General features: G+C 38.8%; 2 protein-coding genes across 3 annotated transcripts; one reads left to right on the top strand and one right to left on the bottom strand.

The window, feature by feature from the left end:
- Positions 1-21: 21 nt before the first annotated feature.
- Positions 22-6,768, bottom strand: LOC135605436 (protein STRUBBELIG-RECEPTOR FAMILY 8-like). 2 transcript variants are annotated; one of them, XM_065095511.1, is made up of 16 exons: positions 6,189-6,768; positions 5,888-6,020; positions 5,729-5,800; positions 5,569-5,634; positions 5,393-5,464; positions 5,233-5,304; positions 4,206-4,277; positions 4,044-4,109; positions 3,903-3,968; positions 3,473-3,810; positions 3,042-3,295; positions 2,223-2,494; positions 2,011-2,146; positions 1,786-1,925; positions 1,532-1,688; positions 23-592 (listed from the first exon to the last, which is right to left on the bottom strand). In XM_065095511.1, the coding sequence occupies exons 1-16, from the start codon at positions 6,289-6,291 to the stop codon at positions 434-436; spliced, it is 2,178 nt and encodes a 725-aa protein (XP_064951583.1). In that variant the 5' UTR covers positions 6,292-6,768; the 3' UTR covers positions 23-433. The 2 variants fall into 2 exon arrangements, with proteins under 2 accessions (XP_064951584.1, XP_064951583.1); XM_065095512.1 differs by lacking the exon at positions 5,233-5,304 and having other exon boundaries at positions 22-592.
- Positions 6,769-10,009: 3,241 nt separating this feature from the next.
- Positions 10,010-15,868, top strand: LOC135605437 (mitogen-activated protein kinase kinase kinase NPK1-like). Its single transcript, XM_065095514.1, has 17 exons — positions 10,010-10,511; positions 10,604-10,645; positions 10,766-10,831; positions 10,948-11,058; positions 11,140-11,220; positions 11,302-11,379; positions 11,949-12,031; positions 12,781-12,862; positions 12,968-13,068; positions 13,635-13,674; positions 13,760-13,819; positions 13,920-13,969; positions 14,054-14,234; positions 14,342-14,560; positions 14,695-15,029; positions 15,154-15,221; positions 15,310-15,868. The coding sequence occupies exons 1-17, from the start codon at positions 10,200-10,202 to the stop codon at positions 15,408-15,410; spliced, it is 2,010 nt and encodes a 669-aa protein (XP_064951586.1). The 5' UTR covers positions 10,010-10,199; the 3' UTR covers positions 15,411-15,868.
- The last annotated feature ends 3,719 nt before the right edge of the window (positions 15,869-19,587 follow it).

Genomic DNA, 19,587 nt, shown 5'->3' on the forward strand with positions numbered 1-19,587 from the left:
CCAAAACAAGATTCTTCTTGCAGCCAGAAACAGCAGAAAGTGAAGTGATTACAAGCTAAGGTAGAATACAAAAGTTCTCTCTTCTATGCATTTGAACAGTCATCGAAATGAGTACATTAAATTCTGGAAGTTCTTTTTTTTTTTTGTCAATAAATGAATGCATTATGCTATAATACATATACAAAGGGCATATAGGGTCATAGATCCAGCATGAACTGAAGATTAGCCGCAAGCGAAAATTTTCTTCAGCATAAAAATGGAGATCAAAATGAGATTATTCTTCCATTTCCTCAGATGCTCATGAACCACTGCGCTTTCGGGTGTATCATCTGCAACCATAAGATGGTATGGTTGCAGTACTGCATTTTGCTTTATATGCTTGGCCTCTCAATGTTCTCAAGGAACTACATGTTCGCAAGAATGAATCTTCCATTTAGAAGGATATGTCTGTCATACTGGAGTCCTGCTCGGGCACCCTGTATGAAAATCCGAGCTCATCTCCTGAGCGCCTCTTGACTGCACTTGCCCTTTGCACCAACCGAACTAGTTGTTGGACGACTTCAGACATTGGCGGTCGAAATTCTGGCTCCGGCTGTAGAAGTCATTAGAAAATTAGGTTTGCAATTTTTGAAGCTTCAGCCATCTTTATGACCTAAGACTAGAATATATATATATATATACACTAGTTCACAGGCATTTATTGTAGAGATCATAAGAAAATTATGTATGCGATATCAGTATCAAGGTTTCGAATGACTGCATGGGTCAGTATTAACCGGTCTGACCAAATACTGGTATAATAATATATCACTCGATACCAGTACAATACCATTTATTTTTATTGTTAATATTTTCTTCAACATTGTCAGTGGTACAAATTGATGTACTGCCTGACAACCGGTACCATACTTGTTAATATGCTACCAAAGCTGATAGAAAATTGAGATTTAATTATTTAAATCCTTAAAAAATTTTAATTATAATTTTAACTTAAAACAAAAGAAAATCATGCAAAACCAGTTTACAAGGGCTTGTAGAGAAGTAGAACCTAAAAAATTATTTACCATGAGAACACTTTCACATATCATTAAACGTCAATACTACATCTTTCAGTTTAAGAATATCGAAAAATTTTGTAGATAAAGAAGCACCAGTAACTGCATCTGTCTGTGCTTCCATTTACTAATATCACTGCATTGCTACAGAATATTGCTTATCTGCACTGAAAATTAGTGACAATATATATTCTCATAGTTCTACCATATCTGATTTAATTCATTATTATAACATTTGTCAGTAAAAAATATGTAAAAAATGTAGTCATATTGTGACAGCACTGTGGTTGAGAGCATACTCCAAGCTAATCTTATATAAAAACAAAGTCCAGCACATCAGCAAGCTAACTATATAACAGAGAAGACCTCAATTGAGAGCTATGTTTATAAATCTTGTGGAAGAAGAAAACACTGAGCAAGAATTTAATAACACTATAGGGATAGATAGATAGAAAGAAAAGTACAATATGAAATACCTGAACACATAGAGCAATTATGTCAGCAAAACGTGAAAGAGATTTTGCAGGGTACATTCCATTCAATGATGTATCAACCATCTTAGATAATGCATCAATATCATGGAGTTGAGGAGTCGCCCATCTGACAAGGGACTGCTCTGATCTCACTCTAGAACTGAAAAATGCAAGAACTAACAGTTAACAACCAAAATCAGCAAATTGAATAGGCATATGACCAATATAAATGAGATTATATGGCAACGAAAATAGACCTATCCAGTGGCTTCCGACCAGTCAGCAGCTCTAACATCACTACTCCAAAACTATAAACATCACTCTTTATAGTATACACTCCAGACATTGCAAATTCTGGAGCACTGTAACCAAAGGAGCCAACTACCTCCGTTGAAACCTATAAAGTGCAAAGTAATGATTTACAAAGACAAATTTCATGGTCAATCTAATTGGTAACTGATTATTATATTGTTTTCACTTGCCTGTCTCTCTGTGTTTGGTGTTAATGCAGCTAAGCCACAGTCTGATAAGTGAGGATTAAGCTCTTCATCAAGTAGAATATTGGTGGACTTGAAGTTTTTGTGTACTACAGAAGGCAGGCAAACTTCATGGAGGTACCTATGTAGAAGTCAACATATACATACCTGTCTGAGTACATATTACACCAAATTATTGAACCTTACACTGGACTTACTCTAGAGCCCTAGCAGTGCCAAGTGCCACTCTCACACGTGCATTCCATGATAGCCTCTTGCTACTATAATCAGCAAAGTGCAACATATCATGTAGAGTTCCATTTCCAATATACTCGTGAACCAAAATCCGCTGTCCATGTTCAACACAGTAGCCTGAAAGTGGAACAATGTTTGGATGCCGAAGTCTTGACATATTTGAAACAGCCTCAAGAAAATTATCCTCCTCTTGTAAGGATATTGCTGCACTGTCAATCTTTTTAACGGCCAAAACCTGGGAGAGGCAACGAACAGATCAATACGTGCAGCTGATGCAATATAATATAACAACTATGAACTGGTTGGTGAAGGAACAAGATACACTTGAAGATGCACTAGGTCTATATTAATTTCAGGGAAAGGGAAATGGCAACAATCCTAGCAGCCAACTTTCCTCGTGATGTTAGAACCAAAGATTGGATACATTTTAGTGGTGACTTAATTGAACTAACCAGAACTTAAGAGATCATGGGCTACTTTAATCATGAAAAGCAAAGGCAAATGACATTCATCAAGATGGACTTGTGAAGTTGTGAAGCAACAGAAATTTTCCAAGCCCAACTTTTTCTTTTTGTGTTTTCTTTTCCACCCTAAGCATAGAGAGGAAGCAAATTGCATGAGCTATTTGTCTTCCATCTGTCAACATTTTCCATTTGCAACTCTTGTATGCATATGATGGATTTCTGTATTACTGATAAGAATCTCTTGTGGAGACCTCTAAACTCAAATAAGAGATGTAGTTAACAATGAAATAAATTTGCCACTAAGTATACCAAAATTACCTTTCCATTTGGAAACTCTGCTCGATAAACCCGACCAAGGGAACCTTCGCCAACAAGGCAATCCTGGCTAAAGCTATTTGTTGCAACCTGAAGAGAAGCAACAGTATATGATGTTGCAGTTATAGGGATTTTTGGTCGTTTTACAGGCACATTCTTGCCATGTAACTTTTCAACTATCACTGTGTCACTAGGAGGTACTGGAGTTGTTGCGGAAGAACTTTTCACTCTCAGCTCTTGCATCTCTTTCTCATTCGCTAAAAAAGACATGTAAAAATGAGTGCATAATTTACTTATATGATAAAGGTAGTTACCAAGTATAACATGTAACTTCAAAAATCTGAACAAAAAGAATTAATAATATAAAAAACTGAAATTGCACCTTAGCACATTTAATCAAAAACATAAAAAAAGTTTGCGAAAAAAGGGGGTACCTTTATCTGCACCACCAACAGCAGACCTTCCAGTATCATTCCTGCTATTTATACTATGATCTTTGCCCTTTGGGACATTGCGAAGTAATAATATTACAGCTAGTGTGATGCATAATGCACCAAGTGTTGAGCCTAAAACTATTCCTATCAGTGGACCTGTAGTCAATTTTTTCTTGTTGCTTGCATTATCTGGAGAAATTGATTTACCCTCAGACCCCTGTGGTGTATTTGGAGATTCCTGAGTGTTGTTATGAGTACTGTGCTGTCTACTTGGAGGTGGCGGCATGTATGGTGGTGGATGTGGAGCCAGACTGTTAGAAAAGAAATTACCTCCAATCCTGCATATGAAATTGCAACCATAAAATAAGGAACGATGGAGAAAAAAAAAAGACTCGTAAAAGTGATAAGCAAGATCTTCTTTGCTGCTCACTCAAGATCTGAAATTGAACTGAACTCCTGAGGTATCCAGCCGTTGAACTGGTTATTTGCAATATTTCTGATAAAAATTAGCCATATCAGACTCATCTTTTATACAAAGTGCAATTGCAACACTTTCTACAAGGTAACATACAGATTAGATAGGCTCAGATTTGAAAGAACATTTACTGGGCCAGTCAATTGATTGTTTTGCAAGTAACTGAAAAAGAAGCAAAAAGAAAAAATTAGGAAGCTCCACTCTTGCATACGACTGAAAAGCCCAAAAAAATGCAGCTATTAATTTTGTTGCACTTACAGACTCAAAAGGTTTGACAGAGAGCCAAAAGAGTTTGGAAGATCACCAGTAAAGTTGTTGAAAGACAAATCCCTGTCATGGCATGCTTACAATCTTAATATTTGCATACAAAGCACAACCTAAGATATCTTGACAGAATGATTTATCTTCACAAGCAGGTAAGACAGTTGGTCTTATATATATGTAGAGAAGACCTAACCATGAATTTCTATCACTCGTGCTGTTCAACATTCATATAGAAATATCAACAAATAGTTTTCTTTATGAAACTTCACTGATTAAACTAGTTAAAGGCATACTACTATTACTTATAATGGCTTTGTTAGCACAAGAAGGTTTTCAGATGAATTTTTTGTCTTTAATTGGTAAGTAAAATGTAACTTTAGCAAGCTGATCCAAACATGGCAAGCATGCAAGTGCCCCTACCACAATACCTTCCAAGAATCATGAATCTTAATTCTTCTGCTTAAGAACCATCTCTTTAAACTTATATGCATGTATACAATTGCTATAAAAAATTCCTTAGGACACTTTAATACTGTTAAGCGGAAGATTAAATTATCCCTGGTTAGACATAAATCAATTACTAGAAAAACATAGTCATCTATGATCACCTATCTTCTTGCATCTTATGCTATGTGAGTATATCATGTTAGTAATTTAGCCAAAAACCAAGCTAGTCTATCTTCATTCACCTATTATCATGCGACCTACAAACAAGCGGACATCTGTATGAAGAGTAATAGAACAGTGCCACTTCAGTATCTATTGGTACAATAATGTAACAACAAACTGTTATATCTGTGATTTTTCTCCATCACGATTCGCATGGAAGGTTAATACTCTTACTTGATGAAGCTAACAAGGTATAGCATCTGTATTTAGATTTGATGAACTTCATCAGTGTTTAAATAATAAAGAACATATTCAATAAGTTTACCATCTCTTTTTCGCATATTAGATAAAATCAAAAATTTAAAAGTAGCACAAGCAAACAGAAAAAAGTACAAATAGTCAAAAATCCTACAATTCAGAGAGATCCTGAAGATTTCTGAAGATATCACCAACTGCTTGAGATAGTAAGTTGTGGCTGAGATTTCTATAATCAACATAATTCATATACTGGTCAGTGCCAAAAGTACAGTTCCAACATCATGAGGCATATGGCTCCACAGTAAGCAACTTACAGATAATTGAGTGAAGCCATGGCAGATATAGAGTATGGGAGGTTCCCAGAAAGATTATTGCCAGCAAGGTTCCTGCACCATTCAAGGAAGCAAATCATTTCAATTCATCAGTAATGAAAATGTGTTGTAAAAGAGGGGGAAAAAAAGATCTAAGTGATCGAACATAAAAGCATTACAGATAGGTTAGGTTTGGCGGTAATTGATATGGAATGGTCTCACGTATGTCGTTGTTGCTCAAGTCCCTGTCACCAAACACAAAAAAGGAAGGATTAGGAGGCATGCTTGATCAAAAATTGATGTATATCGATGGAATGGAACATAAGGGAGATTTCTTACAGTGTTTTCAAGGACAAGAGATCTGAAAGGAGGTAGCCCAGGGAACCATTGAGCCCTAATCCCGACAGCTGGCTGCAGTGGCAGATGAAGCAGAATAATTACCAAAGAAGATCGAAAGAAGTATTGGGCGTAGCAAAGTGGAAGACTAGGAAACATTACACGGCAGTGACGGATGAACCAGAGCAAGAAACCCCCTTCCACGAGTCGCCACACGGATCACCGCCGCTCGGCGTCCACCCAGAAAGCTGCGAAGGGCTATTCAAAGAAGCATACAACACGCCGAGAGCTTGAACTGCAAAAGAACCCCTCTACATTCTGACCGCTCAACTCTAAAGAAATCGAACGCAACTATAAAAAACCGATCTTTTTCCTCACAAGAAAAAAGAGCGCACGCAAAACCCATAAAAACATCATCTTGGCGATCATCAATTAATCGACGAATCTCGCAAATAAATATTACCATCCAACGAATCGGTGGCTGATTCCACCACCACAGCGGCGGGGAGGAGTAGCAGAACGACCAGATCGAACAGGGCCGTCAATGCCACCGCGGTGCGACCCATTCCAATGAAGAAACGGGAAGGAGGCCTCGTCTCTTCCCTTGATCCCACAACCTTTTCTCTCCTCCCACCGCTACCCGTTGCTGCCTGTGATGACAGCGCAGGCGATTCATATGCTTGCTTCCGACAGAGAAGCGGTGTCGACCAAGTTCCCTTTTTTTCCTAATATTTTTTTCCTTTAAGGAAAGGACTCGGCAAGCGGTGGAAGGAGAGGAGAAGGGGGGGAGAGAAGATGGCTTGGAATGGACAAAAGGGGGGAAAAAGGAATAATGGCAATGCGAAGTGATATTGATGTGTATTACTCGGTTTTGCTTGCTCAAAACCAAAACTATCACAAAGAGAAGAGCACATTCATATTACTTCCTTTTGCTTGCTTCACCACTGCATGTCAACTCTTGCTTTTTCTTCCTCACTTACTGTGTTAATTGTCTTCTGAAGTCCTAACATTGTACTTTGATGACCCATCTTGCAAGCAAGGCATGCATGCACAGAGAGAGAGAGAGAGAGAGAGAGAGAGAGAGAGAGGAGCCATTTAACTATTAGTTCATGACTGTCCTTGGCTACGCCATTAAAATATGCAGCTGGAGCTTAACTGCACTCCAAGGAAGAGTTACAGACAAGAAAGGGAGTCAGAACGTGATGACCACGGGCACACATAAATGAGCGAGCAGGGAGCACCATTACAACTCCACCTACCCTACCTCTTCCTTCTCAGCTTTTTTGCCTTTCCTCTGTTCAGTCCTACTGAAGGTCATACATACTACTTGGACCGGAACAGAGTCATCTTCCACACTTGACCACGATCAATTACCTCATGTTTTCTGAGTACTCAAATAGACTGTAGTTTCTCCTCCACGCATCTCGCTAATCTCATAACAGGCCATGTTCACGGATGGAGCAATTAATCTCTGACAGCAGAGTGAGAGAGCTTGTTCAAACCTTGGATCCTGGAACCAGTTGATGCATATACAATATGACAGAGTGATCGATGGGACGACAAGAGTCACACTGCCGGTGGCACGTAATAGTATAGTGGATCTATTGTTGGGGAATAAGAAGAAAGAAAGACATTATGAAGAGAGAGAGAGAGAGAGAGTGAGAGAGAGAGAGAAGCATGTTATGGATCATACCATGTATAGGAGAACAAGGAAGAAGAATCTGAGGACAAATAGGTAGTCACAGTCTCTGAACATGGAAATGGTCAAAGCTTCAAGAATATTTATTTGACTGGGGAGGGAGTAAATGTTGAAAATTGATTGTAGTATATATATATATATCTATATATATATATATATATATATATATATATATATATCGAAATAAAAATAGTGGATTGAACCGATTTAATATAATTTGTCGAATTAAAGCAATTAAAAAAAGGAGGGACTCTGTGGGGGAAAAAAAAAGGATATTTCTCTAAAAATAATTAAAAACATTTTTTTTCTACATAACACAAAGCCTCCCTTATATTTGAGAATCCCCAATACCTAGTTGTTGTGCTTCGATTCCGTATCATCAACAGTATTTTGAGATCGACAAGTCAAGTAAATTGCTATTTATATGAGTGAATCACATCAGCAACTTTTCTGGATGATGTGATCTCTCATAGATTCGATATAAGGACAGAATCCACGTATATATTTCTGAGAGGCCGCATCGCCATTAATGGTCCCCAAAAAAGATCTTACAGCGCCAGAATGTGGAAGCTAATCTCCCACTGTCACTGCTGTTATTACTACGACTACGTGGGAATCCACAACTAGTATGCGATCTGATCGAAGTAGCATCTGTAACTTTTGCGCAGGAAAAAGCCAGGATTCCTGGCAATGATCGAGGGGTGGAGAGCTACCGCTGGGAACGAAGCTTAGCACATCTCCCGAACTGTATCTTGTTTCTTAGTTCGTCGAGATGCCCCATTAAGCAGTGCCAGTGCGAGAAGAAGACATATTCCTGTCTTCAGATACCGACATGAAGATTTCCCACGTAGAATACTACCAAGATTTCAGCAAGAAAGAGAAGTCCTCGAGCATCTGAAGGTAGAATCTAAAAGTACAGTGTCGAAGATTATAAGTAGCAGTGATGAGCAAATGTAATCTTTCTTTGTAGGGCAGTCACATGCAGCAACAGCTAAAGATCACACACCACAATTGCATGAAGGCAAAAGTTCCATGGAGGATATTACATGACTACTACTGCGCATGCCAAATCCCCATGCACGTCTATGCCTCTTGCAACAGATCAACACAAGTACATAGTTCGACAGCAACAAAACCAGAGGAAGAGCAACAAATGCAGCGGCAACAACAGCTCTTGTTAGACGCCTGCATGCTTGGGATTCGGCATGTGGGATGGAGGCGGGGAAGCACCAGAAGGATCGCCACGGTTCTTGGCGTGAAACTTTCTGATGAACTCCGAGGCCGATGCATCGACGCAGCGTCGGCCGGCGTGCCTCTCGGCCTCCACCTGCACAATCTCCACCACGTGCTCGGGCTGCGCCGGCAGGGCGGCCACTTCGCCGCGGCCACGCCCGAAAGGCATCTTGGCGAACACAAGGGACGACATCCTGACGAGCTGCACTGCCATCATGGCCGACCTCTCGCAGATGCTCTTGTTCTTGCGCCTGCCAGCCATGGCTCGCTCCTGCTCTCGCCTGTTGAAGACTCGCAAGATGAGGTGCGATGTGCTACGTTATTTAAGGAGGGAAAGAGGGTTTGGCGTTGCTCGTCTCAGATAGAGTGGAAAGGAGATGAAAGAATCATGTATGATCTAATGGAGATCTCAAGCATCCTTGGTGTCTATGGTGCTCTACATCCATAGGTTAAGTGTTAGAATGATGCATCCTACGAACTTTGGGAAGGAACAAAGATGCTCTCTAAAGAACCCTATCATAACATCTAGGGAGAGACAGAGTGAGTGTTTGTTCCCACATTATTCCCATGTATTTTATTAGTATTCTCTAGTGGTTAGGGATCATTTGGGTAGGTAGGAAGAATAGCATTTACTACCTCAGAATTGCGGCGATGATTTGATTTAGATATGTGAAATGGTCTTCTTCCTTGCGGGAATTCCTCTTCGAGTGGGAGACAACCGAAACATCTCAAGGAAAAGATGGATTACAAAACAGATAGAGGAAAGTTGCATGGATTCTTCTTCTCTGATAAACTTCTCCTGGCTTTTGGATAAGCACATGTTTAGCATCTGAACTATAAGCATTAGAAAGAGGAGTAGTGAGGAAGTCTGAACAGGAGTTTCATTCTTCATCTTAATCAAGTGTGTTTTCCAGATTGACAAGAAGATAGATCCATTGTGGCATCTTGGATTGCATGAACCAGCTTCAGGAGAGCTTGAAACCATCCATAGTTTTACAGCAGAAACACAATTGGAAACCTAAATGCTCTGGCTAATGTGAAGTACTCAATACATATAATTCATGAAGCTTTTGGGGGTTCTAATATATGTAATTTTATTCATGCAAGATAATAGATAAAGAGGTACAAATAATTAAAAGGAAATTATCGAGAAAAAATGGTGCACTGAGTACCAAAGGAAATATTATGGCTTCAAGTTTAGGACTCAAACGCGAATACAATTCACATTTCTTTGGCGCGAGAAAATAAAATAAAACCACTAATTGACCCGTATTTATGTAACGGCTATGAGGGGCATTTTGGTACTTGAGGCCACACAACTTTTGAAAAGGGCCACCGACTCCCTCTCCATCCCTCTCTCTCTGCCTTCTTCCATTGTCGATCACACACACCCTACTCTTCGATTCCCGTCGCCCCCTCTCTTTCTCGATCTCCATCTCCATCTCCCTCCGCTTCGTTCCTCGGATGAGATCCAAAGGACGGCCCTGAGATCCGTCAGCAGAAGCAGCATCGGCCGCAGAGTAGCGGCAGCGACAGACGAAGATGCAAGACCTCTTCGGATCGGTGCGCAGATCCCTCGTGTTCCGTCCAAACCCTAATGGAAACGATGGCGGCGGCGGAAATGGCGGTGGAGGAATAGCGGAAAAGATCGGATCTTGCCTCAGGAAGTCCCGGATCGGACTGGGGCTAGGTTTCGGGGGGTCTGCCCCCAGACTCCCTCCCCCGCATCCGGTGGAGACCGATGACGCACTCCCGATCCGGTGGCGAAAGGGCGAACTCATCGGTTGTGGCGCCTTCGGCCATGTCTACATGGGTATGAATCTCGATTCTGGGGAGCTGCTTGCCGTGAAACAGGTAAACATATGTTGATACCTGTTGTTTTGGTTAGGGGTTTTAATTTTGTTCGTACGATGATGGTTTTGATCCATGGGTTTGTTCGTTTGCAGGTCTTGATCGGGACTAGCAATGCTTCCAAGGAGAAAGCTCAGGTTACGATCTTGTCCTGCCATTCCTTCTCTTCTCGTTAAAATCTATTTTCCCTTCCCGATAAGGTGGAGTCTGGTGTTGATGATTCTTTTATCTCTGATTTGTTCTATATTTGGTGGTAGGCTCATATAAGGGAGCTTGAGGAAGAAGTAAAACTTCTAAAGAAACTTTCTCATCCAAATATAGTGGTGAGTGCTTTCTGTCAGACCATTTGTTGTGAACTCGATACCTATTTTATGAACTTATTGCTTTTACATTGCTCATAAAAGTTTTGTACCTTCTGCTCTTGTTGGGTTTGTGGCAGAGATATTTGGGAACAGCTAGGGAGGAGGAGACACTAAATATTTTGTTGGAGTTCGTCCCAGGCGGATCCATCTCATCATTACTTGGAAAATTTGGGTCCTTCCCAGAGGCTGTAAGTAACTTTGTTCTTATGCTGGAGCGAGGCATGAGACAAATGCTGATGCTTGACCAACATAATCTCTCTTTTAAACAGGTTATAAGAATGTATACCAAGCAGCTATTGCAGGGGCTCGACTATCTTCATCGAAATGGAATCATACACAGGGACATAAAGGCATGAAATTTTCCTTCATGGCGTCTGGGTATTGCTTTGATATCTTTTTTTCTGAAAGTATTGGACTTTGTGCTAATTCAGGGGGCCAACATTCTCGTGGATAACAAGGGTTGCATTAAGCTAGCAGATTTTGGGGCATCTAAACAAGTAGCGAAGTTGGTAAGACAAGAAACTAGTTATTATTTTTATGATGCTTTTTATGAAAAATCATACTGCTGATTAAACAATTTCCAAAACACATCAAAGTTTCACTTGTAGATCACATTGTAGAACACTAATAATTAGACTTCCAAATGAATCTAGTATTCTGTTTTGCTAATATGCCACCAATTTATATTTATGTTTCATAGCTGATGATCTGGTTAAGAATCTGGTTTAGAATTATTTATTATAGTGCATTCTTATTTGATCAATTTGCATTATAAGTTGTTCTTTTCTTCCCACAACTATATAACAAGTATCCAATTTTTTTTTTCTTGCATGACTCCTTTTTTTCATTTCTAAATTTATTTAGAACATGGTTTACCTACAAGATATGGACCGATCAAACAAATAAAAGCGAACTACTATGGCAGCTTTCTTATTTGAACAATTGTTCTGCACTAGATAAACTTGGCCATGTACAAGAAGAATCTATATAGTCATGCTCGATTCTTTCTTCTTTCTTTTCTATCGCAAGGCCTTAACTTATTATCACCCTCCACTTGTGGGCATGACATTTTCCTCAGGCAACTATGAATGCAGCCAAGTCAATGAAGGGTACTCCATACTGGATGGCACCAGAAGTAATTCTTCAAACTGGGCATAGCTTGTAAGCATTAAAACTTTCCATCTTTTCTTTTTGGCATCAGTAAATGTACAGATGCACATTCCTTTTTTCAGTATAATTGCATGAAGAAATTTTCCTATACCAGATTGTAATTGTTTCATCAATTTATTTTGCCCGTTGTTAGTAAAAGCTTGACTTTAGCATTGGCTTGGGGGCTGATCCCATATATATTACTGTTTTCTAGTCCTGGATGAATTAAAGAAGCTTCTTAACCCTTTAGTTGTGTAGCTGGTTAGATAGAAGCCTTTTTCCCCTTTAGCACTGATGATGGCTGGTGATGGACATTATAATATGACACTCGTCATGGGACTCATCAGTTATATCCATACTTATTCTTTTTTGCTTTGCAGGTCTATTTGGTAGCTCAAAAGATGCTAGTTTGTTTTTCTAGGGGAAAAGAGTCTTGCCAACTTTAATGTGAAACATGTGTGAACTTCGTTTCATTTTAGTTTGTTTATCAAATGGTAGGAAAACTGATTACTAACACTCAAAGCCTGAAATTTCATTAACAGAAAATAATGGTAGTTTGTTTTTGTTCCTGCTTTTCTTATAACAACTGTGCATTTTGAGATGTACCACTGCAATCATGTTGTCGGTTCTAAGGTATATGATTCTGCTTTCCAATTTAATTAGCTCCGTTATTGTTTATTTGACTTCTGATTGCACTTTTTCTTGCAATGAACTTGTACATAAGCCAGATATAGTTTCTGAAATATTCTTAACTGTCTCAGCTCAGCTGATATATGGAGTGTTGGTTGCACTGTTATAGAGATGGCTACAGGTAAGCCTCCCTGGAGTCAGCAATATCAAGAGGTATGCTCTTTGCCCCACTCTTGGTCTTTCTGAACTTTGACCAAGCACTTTAAACATCCAATGTGTTTTCCATTCCTTGCCGGTAAACACTGTACTATTATCCAGGTTGCTGCCCTTTTCCACATCGGAACAACAAAGTCTCATCCTCCTATACCCGAACATCTCTCTTCAGAGGCCAAGGATTTTCTTTTGAAATGCTTACAGAAGTATGTCCGATTTTCTTCTCCATTTCTTTTGATCTTGATTTTGTTTGACATTCTTGATTTCATATATAGGCAGCTGTTCTCGAGTGTTATCTTCTTGATGATGCTCCAAAGTAAATTATTCAACCAGCCTAGACATGAACTCTGTGATGATACCTGTTAAATATTGGGATGGACAAATTTAATTTTGAATTTCAATGAAACTTGTTGCAATAATTTAATCTCTCTCAGGTGCTGTTATGTGAACATTCCAAGTTCTTATTATTATTAATTGTGAGCTCATAATTTGATTTAGCTGTGAAAATTATGACTCCTAAAATTTTTTAAAGAAAAAGGATTTTACAACTATTTGGAACTGTACTTACTGGATACACAATAATGCTGGACTGGTATTGACAATTTATTAGCAACTATTTCTTGAGTAAATTGGACATTTTAATGCCTTAACATATGAACTCTCAGGAGTTGAAGCTAGTACATTTCTTTAACAAATTTATTCCTTGCTTGATTTTCGTTTCTCTTATGTTCCTTGCCAGATTTCTGGCAGACTAACATGTAATTGTTCACAGGGAACCCAACTTGAGGGCTACTGCATCTGATTTGCTGCAGGTATTGTAAATCTTGAAATTATTGTGAGAAAAAAAGGGTTTCATCATCTCAGATGTTATTTATTGATCTTATACGTTACGTGCAGCATCCATTTGTTACCAAGGAATTTCAGGATATGCATCCAATACATCGCTCTGCAGTTGTGGTTAGTTGATCCATGTTGATGCTAATCATTTCTAGCCCATGATTCTTCCTTTTCTCTGTTCTTTTATATATTTATTCCCTGACACATGTTCGATGACCAGGAACCCCCTAAAAATGTATCCCTGCCATCCAAATCATTCACAAAGAACAAGTATGCAAGATTAGATGTCACTGAGATTTCTTAGATTGTACCACATAACTGCAATATTTGACTTTGGAGAGGCTTTTATTACAGCAATACTATAATGGCTGAGAGTGCAACTAGCTGTGAAGGATTGGACAATAGCATTAATGGCAGCGGAAGCTGCTCTACTAGCTTTCCTGGAAAGTTTTCCAGCAGACCTATATGGGAGATGAGTTCTCGTGGTGATATGTGCCGGTTGGATGACAAAGATGATTTCCCAGTTGTTGGATCGGTAAGTTGCAATTTAGGGTCATGTTAGATATGTTTTGAACTGCTTACACGTGAGTAGGATATATTTAATGGAATTTGTTTATTACTCTGATGTTTTGTTTTCTCCAGAGTTTCAACCCGATGTCTGAGCCCTTTGATGACTGGCCAAACGAGTTTGATTATAGTTCAGAGCAAAGAAAAATGGCCTTGGATGACTTTGGTGAAACTGCCATGGATGATGCCTGCAGTAGAGAAGGGAAAAATGATTTCACATTCCCTTGTGAGCCGGTGCCAGATGATGATGATGAAGTAATAGAGTCAAAGATAAGAGCTTTTCTGGATGAGAAGGTGAGCACCGAGCAGCCAGTTTCCTTACATAATGAGATTCAGAACTGAGAACCATTTGGACTTGGAAATGACTTCTTCATATGACTTACATAATGAGATTCAGAACTGAGAACCATCCTTGTTCATGATGACAGGCCCTTGATCTAAAGAAGCTGCAGACACCCCTATATGAGGAGTTCTTCAATAGCCTGAATAACAACAACGAGCCATGCGCTGGAAAGAAATGTGAAGAAAATACATCAAAGATTTTAAAATTGCCTCCTAAGAGCAAGACTTCACCCAACAATATGGTAAGTGGGAAGACTGCTCCGGTTGCTGACATGACAAATAAGCTGAGCCCTGGAAGTTGCAGCAGGCGAGTCTCGAGTAGTGGAGATGAGAGTGACCGTGTTCTAAAAGAAATTTCACCTCAGCTTAATGAATGGGGAGGACCTCTTCAAGATGCTCAACAGGAACCAAACTGCCCAAGGTTTGTCAAATATACTTTTGATCTCATTTGTATTTCTTTCTATTGATTATGTCGCACAAGATGGTCTAGATTGGCTTCCTTTGTTGTTGTTGTACTCCTAAAAATGGAACAATGCTCTCAACAGTGACAATTTTTCGGAGAGGCAGAGGAAGTGGAAGGAAGAGTTGGACCAAGAACTCGAGAGGCAAAGAGGTGTGCGTTATTACAACCCCTCCCAATTGTGCATCTGGACTTCTTTCTTTTGCATCACAAGTGACAATTAATTCTCTGTTTCTTGCAGAGATGATGAGGCAAGCAGGTTATGGGAAAACATCTTCCCCAAAGGACGGATGGTTAGCTCGAAAGAGAGACCGTATACGATTTACCTCTTCGGGCAAATGAGTGCGTGTACAATCCACTCTCTCGAGCATGCTCCTCCGCAGTTTCTTCTAGTGACTGAAATATCGGTGTTCAAATATATTGCTCATTCTTATATTCACTTGCTGTTTGAGATTTGTTCTCCCTCTAGCTTAGCCCAGAGGCCCTTTGTTCCTTTGGCTTAGTTTGAGCATGGAAAAATCTCACAGCCGTCATCTTCAACTTCAATCTTCAAGCTTCCATGTTTCTTAGACGAGATCTAAGCTACGTCTCCTCCATGTTTGGAGTTAAAGATTGCTGAGCGTAGTAGAGTGCATGGTGTAAGATTTTGGTTAAGCAACATTTATTTGATGCAACAAACAATCATAAAAATATAGTAACATCTTTGGGTTTTTGTACTATCCACTGCACATGCTTGTTCCTTAGTCCAGATAGAATCAGACTCTTTCAACGATGATTTCTACTGGACAAAAATGTAACACTTGTTTGTAATAAGTATCTGATTCTTACTATAAATTCTCCCTTTTTTCATTGTCAACTTTGGATGCCCATAGTATTTATATTTTTGAGAAGTTAGATTTGTAACAATTGCACAGGAAAAGAAGATATATTTATATTTTAGAGTTAGGAGTGAGTATGGATTATCTATCATCCGACACAACAGCAGCAACAAAAATCTACAACCACGAATGATGTGCTACTCCAACCGCTACAATGTCTTCATTGAATCATCCTACTCTTGTGGGGCAAGTTGACAGTTGGATGAGCACTGCTACACTGATGAATCTCGTGATGCATAGGAGCAGCATTTGCACGTCACATCCACCCAAATAGTAAATGATGCATAGCATAGAGACCATCGGATCGGCCAATTACAGCGTATGGATTGAGTTTGACTGGTTGTTCACCCAATGGATGAAATATAGCCGTATCAAATGTTCCTCCAAAAACTCTTGTCATCTCAATGGAAAGAACATTTATAATGTCTCTTTTCGTTTGATTTTGACAACAATATTAACATAACTAATTTTGGTCGTCAGTTCAAATTGATAAAATCGATCTAATCTGGTCTAATTTTCGAGTTCTTATTGAGATGGTGATCACATAAGCAAACGCCATGCAGTGAGGAGAAGGAGATCATCGACTTTTTATTGCTGTTGACATACATAGAACAAGTGCAGTACAGGAAGACGACGTAAAGAGAAAGCTTTGGGAGGAGTCAGCAGCGCTGGTCATGGTAGTAGCAAGGGATCTTGTCGGGCTTCTTGCCGGACGGCGCAGGGTAGCACTTGCCGTTGTTGTATCTGCCGCCGTTGGTGGTGTCGCACGCCGAACGGTCCTTGTCGAGGACAGCCTTGTAGCTGAGCTGGGGGGGCTGGGACGCCAGCAGCCTCCTGTTTACCTCGGAGTCCAGTTGGAACTCCCCCACCATCACCTCCTCGGCGCCGCACCGGCCGTCGGTCGAGTTGCATGACCTCAGAAGTCCGTAATCGATGGTGGCGGCGGCGGCCGGGCCGGCCAACAGGATTATACTGCCCAAGAGGATCGACGCACACAGGAGAAAGAAAGCTGGACATCTCCACATGATCTTCCTCCCCATTCTCTTCTTTCTTCTATCTTCTTCCTTGAGGAATGGCAGGCAGCAATGGGTTAGCTTTAAAAGGATGCATGTGGTGCGGTGGTCCAAGATATAGAATAATGCCCCCACACAAAAACAACACAAAATTAAGTTTGAGATGTCCTGTAGTTAGATATTTTTTGCAATCGGTATTTAAACTTAAAATATTTATATTAAAATCTCTATAATTATAAAAATAAAATATCTAACTTTATTTATGCTAATATTATCGAAATAAAAGTATAAAAATGATAAGTAAAAAGATAATATTAACGTCTCAATTATATTTTCGATGGTAACAGGTGACGGGGAACCATAGGTGGCTGTTGCGGATTAGGAGAAAGAGCGACGATAAAAGTTGAGGCAAAAAGAGAGGAAGAAGAGGACGACGTAGATGCCAACACTCTGCATTTGTATTGGTGTCGATAATGATACGAGGAAGGACGATGTCGTTCTGCATCTGTGTCATATCGACGTAGATGTAGAGCATTGACATTTGTATCATCATCTTCCTTCTCTTACTTTGTCTCACCTCTTATCATCGTTCTTCCTTCTTATCCACAATAATCATTCGTAGCTCCAATGATCTCATCATACGTCACCATCGAAAACATAATTAGAACGTTAAAATTATTTTTTTGTTCATCGGTTTTGTATTTCTGTCAATAAAACTGACGACATCAAGGTATATTATTTTCATAATTATAGAGATTTTAATATAATTTTTAAATTTAAAAATTGAGACACTAAAGAGACACGAGTGGATAATAGTCTAACACCATATTAAATGTAATTAGCTTCATTGGAAAAACACGAAGATGAGTGGTTAATGATGCTGCGTGGTCTATAAAATTGGCAAGTTGCAGAGGTTATGATGCTGATATATTTACTACATATCCTGATCATGAATGTGTTTGGTCTTCGTGGAGAAAGTGACTCTCTCGCTTGTAGTCGAAGAGCCAAAACTTGCATGGGTTGATAGTGACCATGAGTCGCTGAGGCTACTATGTTGTGAAACATTAAAGACGACCATTAGAGGTGATATTGTACTTACTTGGTTTAGTTTCACCATTACATGATCCGTTAATGATGCTGCGTGGTCTATAAAATTGACAAGTTGTAGAGGTTAAGATGCTGATATATTTACTACATATCCTGATCATGAATGTGTCTGGTCCCCGTGGAGAAAGTGACTCTCTCACTTGTAGTCGAAGAGCCAAAACTTGCATGGGTTGATAGTGATCATGAGTCGCTGAGACTACTATCTTGTGAAACATTAAAGACGACCATTAGAGGTGATATTGTACTATCTTGATTTAGTTTCACCATTACATGATCCTACTACTACTACTACTACTAACTTGAACTCGAATTCAATAAAATTAGTAATTCAATTATCTTTGGATAATGATATATGGTAGGCACTAAAAGTGACTTACTATTTAGCTCTCATAGCTAGGAAATGACTCCACATTGATGGGTTAGAAAGCGAGCCTTAGTGTTATTCTTTATGTGTATTATGCTAGTGTTTGATTTTAGATTATATTGATCCTCGATGAGGAGGATAGCAAACTAGGAGATTGTATGCTTCGACTTAGCTCCATATCATAAATGAAATGAGAGATCAAATTCAAATAAAATTATAAGAACTAAATATGTCTACTATCATTCATTTGAATGGTTCAAGCTTAAAGCTTAACAAAGTTAGAGATATAGATTAAAAGGAAAAACACTTTTTTTAATACAACCAAAGCTCTACTTAAATGATTAAAAACAAAATATAATTCATAACACCTTTCAATTTATTTTTTAATATTAAAAAAATATTTTATTAAATAATATATAAGACGCTCATACGTGGGTTTTTGTGATTTATCACTTATACGATAATACATTAATTCATCCGATGTCTAAATATCTCGACACACCTTTAAGTTTATTTTCACATTGAAAATATATTAAAAAATTATATTTATTTATATGAACGTATGATGGGTCGACCATCATCCATCTAACTTTAAATATTTTGATTCAATAATTTAATTCAATAAATTAATGAATCATTTATCGCATCTAAATTATATGACCTCGTATCGATTTGAATACCCTCTGCTCACCATCTTGTTCGGTAGTATTGGAAGTGATAGCATATGAGATTTTTTCAATTGTACAAAGAAATCTTATTGTTCAATTGAGAAAAATTCTTTCTTTTTACATATATATAAATATATATTGTATCTAGAGAAGATTTTTCTTAACTAAGTAATGAGATTTTCTTGTATAATTAAGGAAATCTCAACTAAGTAGCGAGATTTTTCTCCTAGAACTTTTCCACTACCATGAGACAAAAGATATTCTTTATAAAAAGATTCGATTCAGAACTATTAAGAGGTTTTCCCTTACTTTGTCAGTGTCAACAAATAATTCGAAATACCTCAACTTTTTTAGAACATATCCGAGTCAAATAGCAATGATTGGAAGCACTTCTTTTTACATTACACTATTTCAGAAACCTAAGGACTCGACCGTATGGATATGTAAAATACAGGATTTCCAATCCTAGCAAGAAAAGGAGGGAAACAG

This window comes from Musa acuminata, chromosome BXJ2-2, assembly GCF_036884655.1.
Source record: "Musa acuminata AAA Group cultivar baxijiao chromosome BXJ2-2, Cavendish_Baxijiao_AAA, whole genome shotgun sequence".
In the NCBI taxonomy this organism is placed as follows: Eukaryota; Viridiplantae; Streptophyta; class Magnoliopsida; order Zingiberales; family Musaceae; genus Musa; species Musa acuminata.

Coding starts and splice junctions, on each gene's coding strand:
- LOC135605437 (XM_065095514.1), top strand. CDS start 10,200: ATGCAAGACCTCTTCGGATCGGTGCGCAGATCCCTCGTGTTCCGTCCA. Junction 11,059..11,139: donor TTGGGTCCTTCCCAGAGGCT/GTAAGTAACTTT, acceptor TCTTTTAAACAG/GTTATAAGAATGTATACCAA. Junction 15,222..15,309: donor AGAACTCGAGAGGCAAAGAG/GTGTGCGTTATT, acceptor TGTTTCTTGCAG/AGATGATGAGGCAAGCAGGT.
- LOC135605436 (XM_065095511.1), bottom strand. CDS start 6,291: ATGGGTCGCACCGCGGTGGCATTGACGGCCCTGTTCGATCTGGTCGTT. Junction 5,635..5,728: donor CTCTTGTCCTTGAAAACACT/GTAAGAAATCTC, acceptor GTTTGGTGACAG/GGACTTGAGCAACAACGACA. Junction 3,811..3,902: donor AGTTCAATTTCAGATCTTGA/GTGAGCAGCAAA, acceptor TTTCATATGCAG/GATTGGAGGTAATTTCTTTT.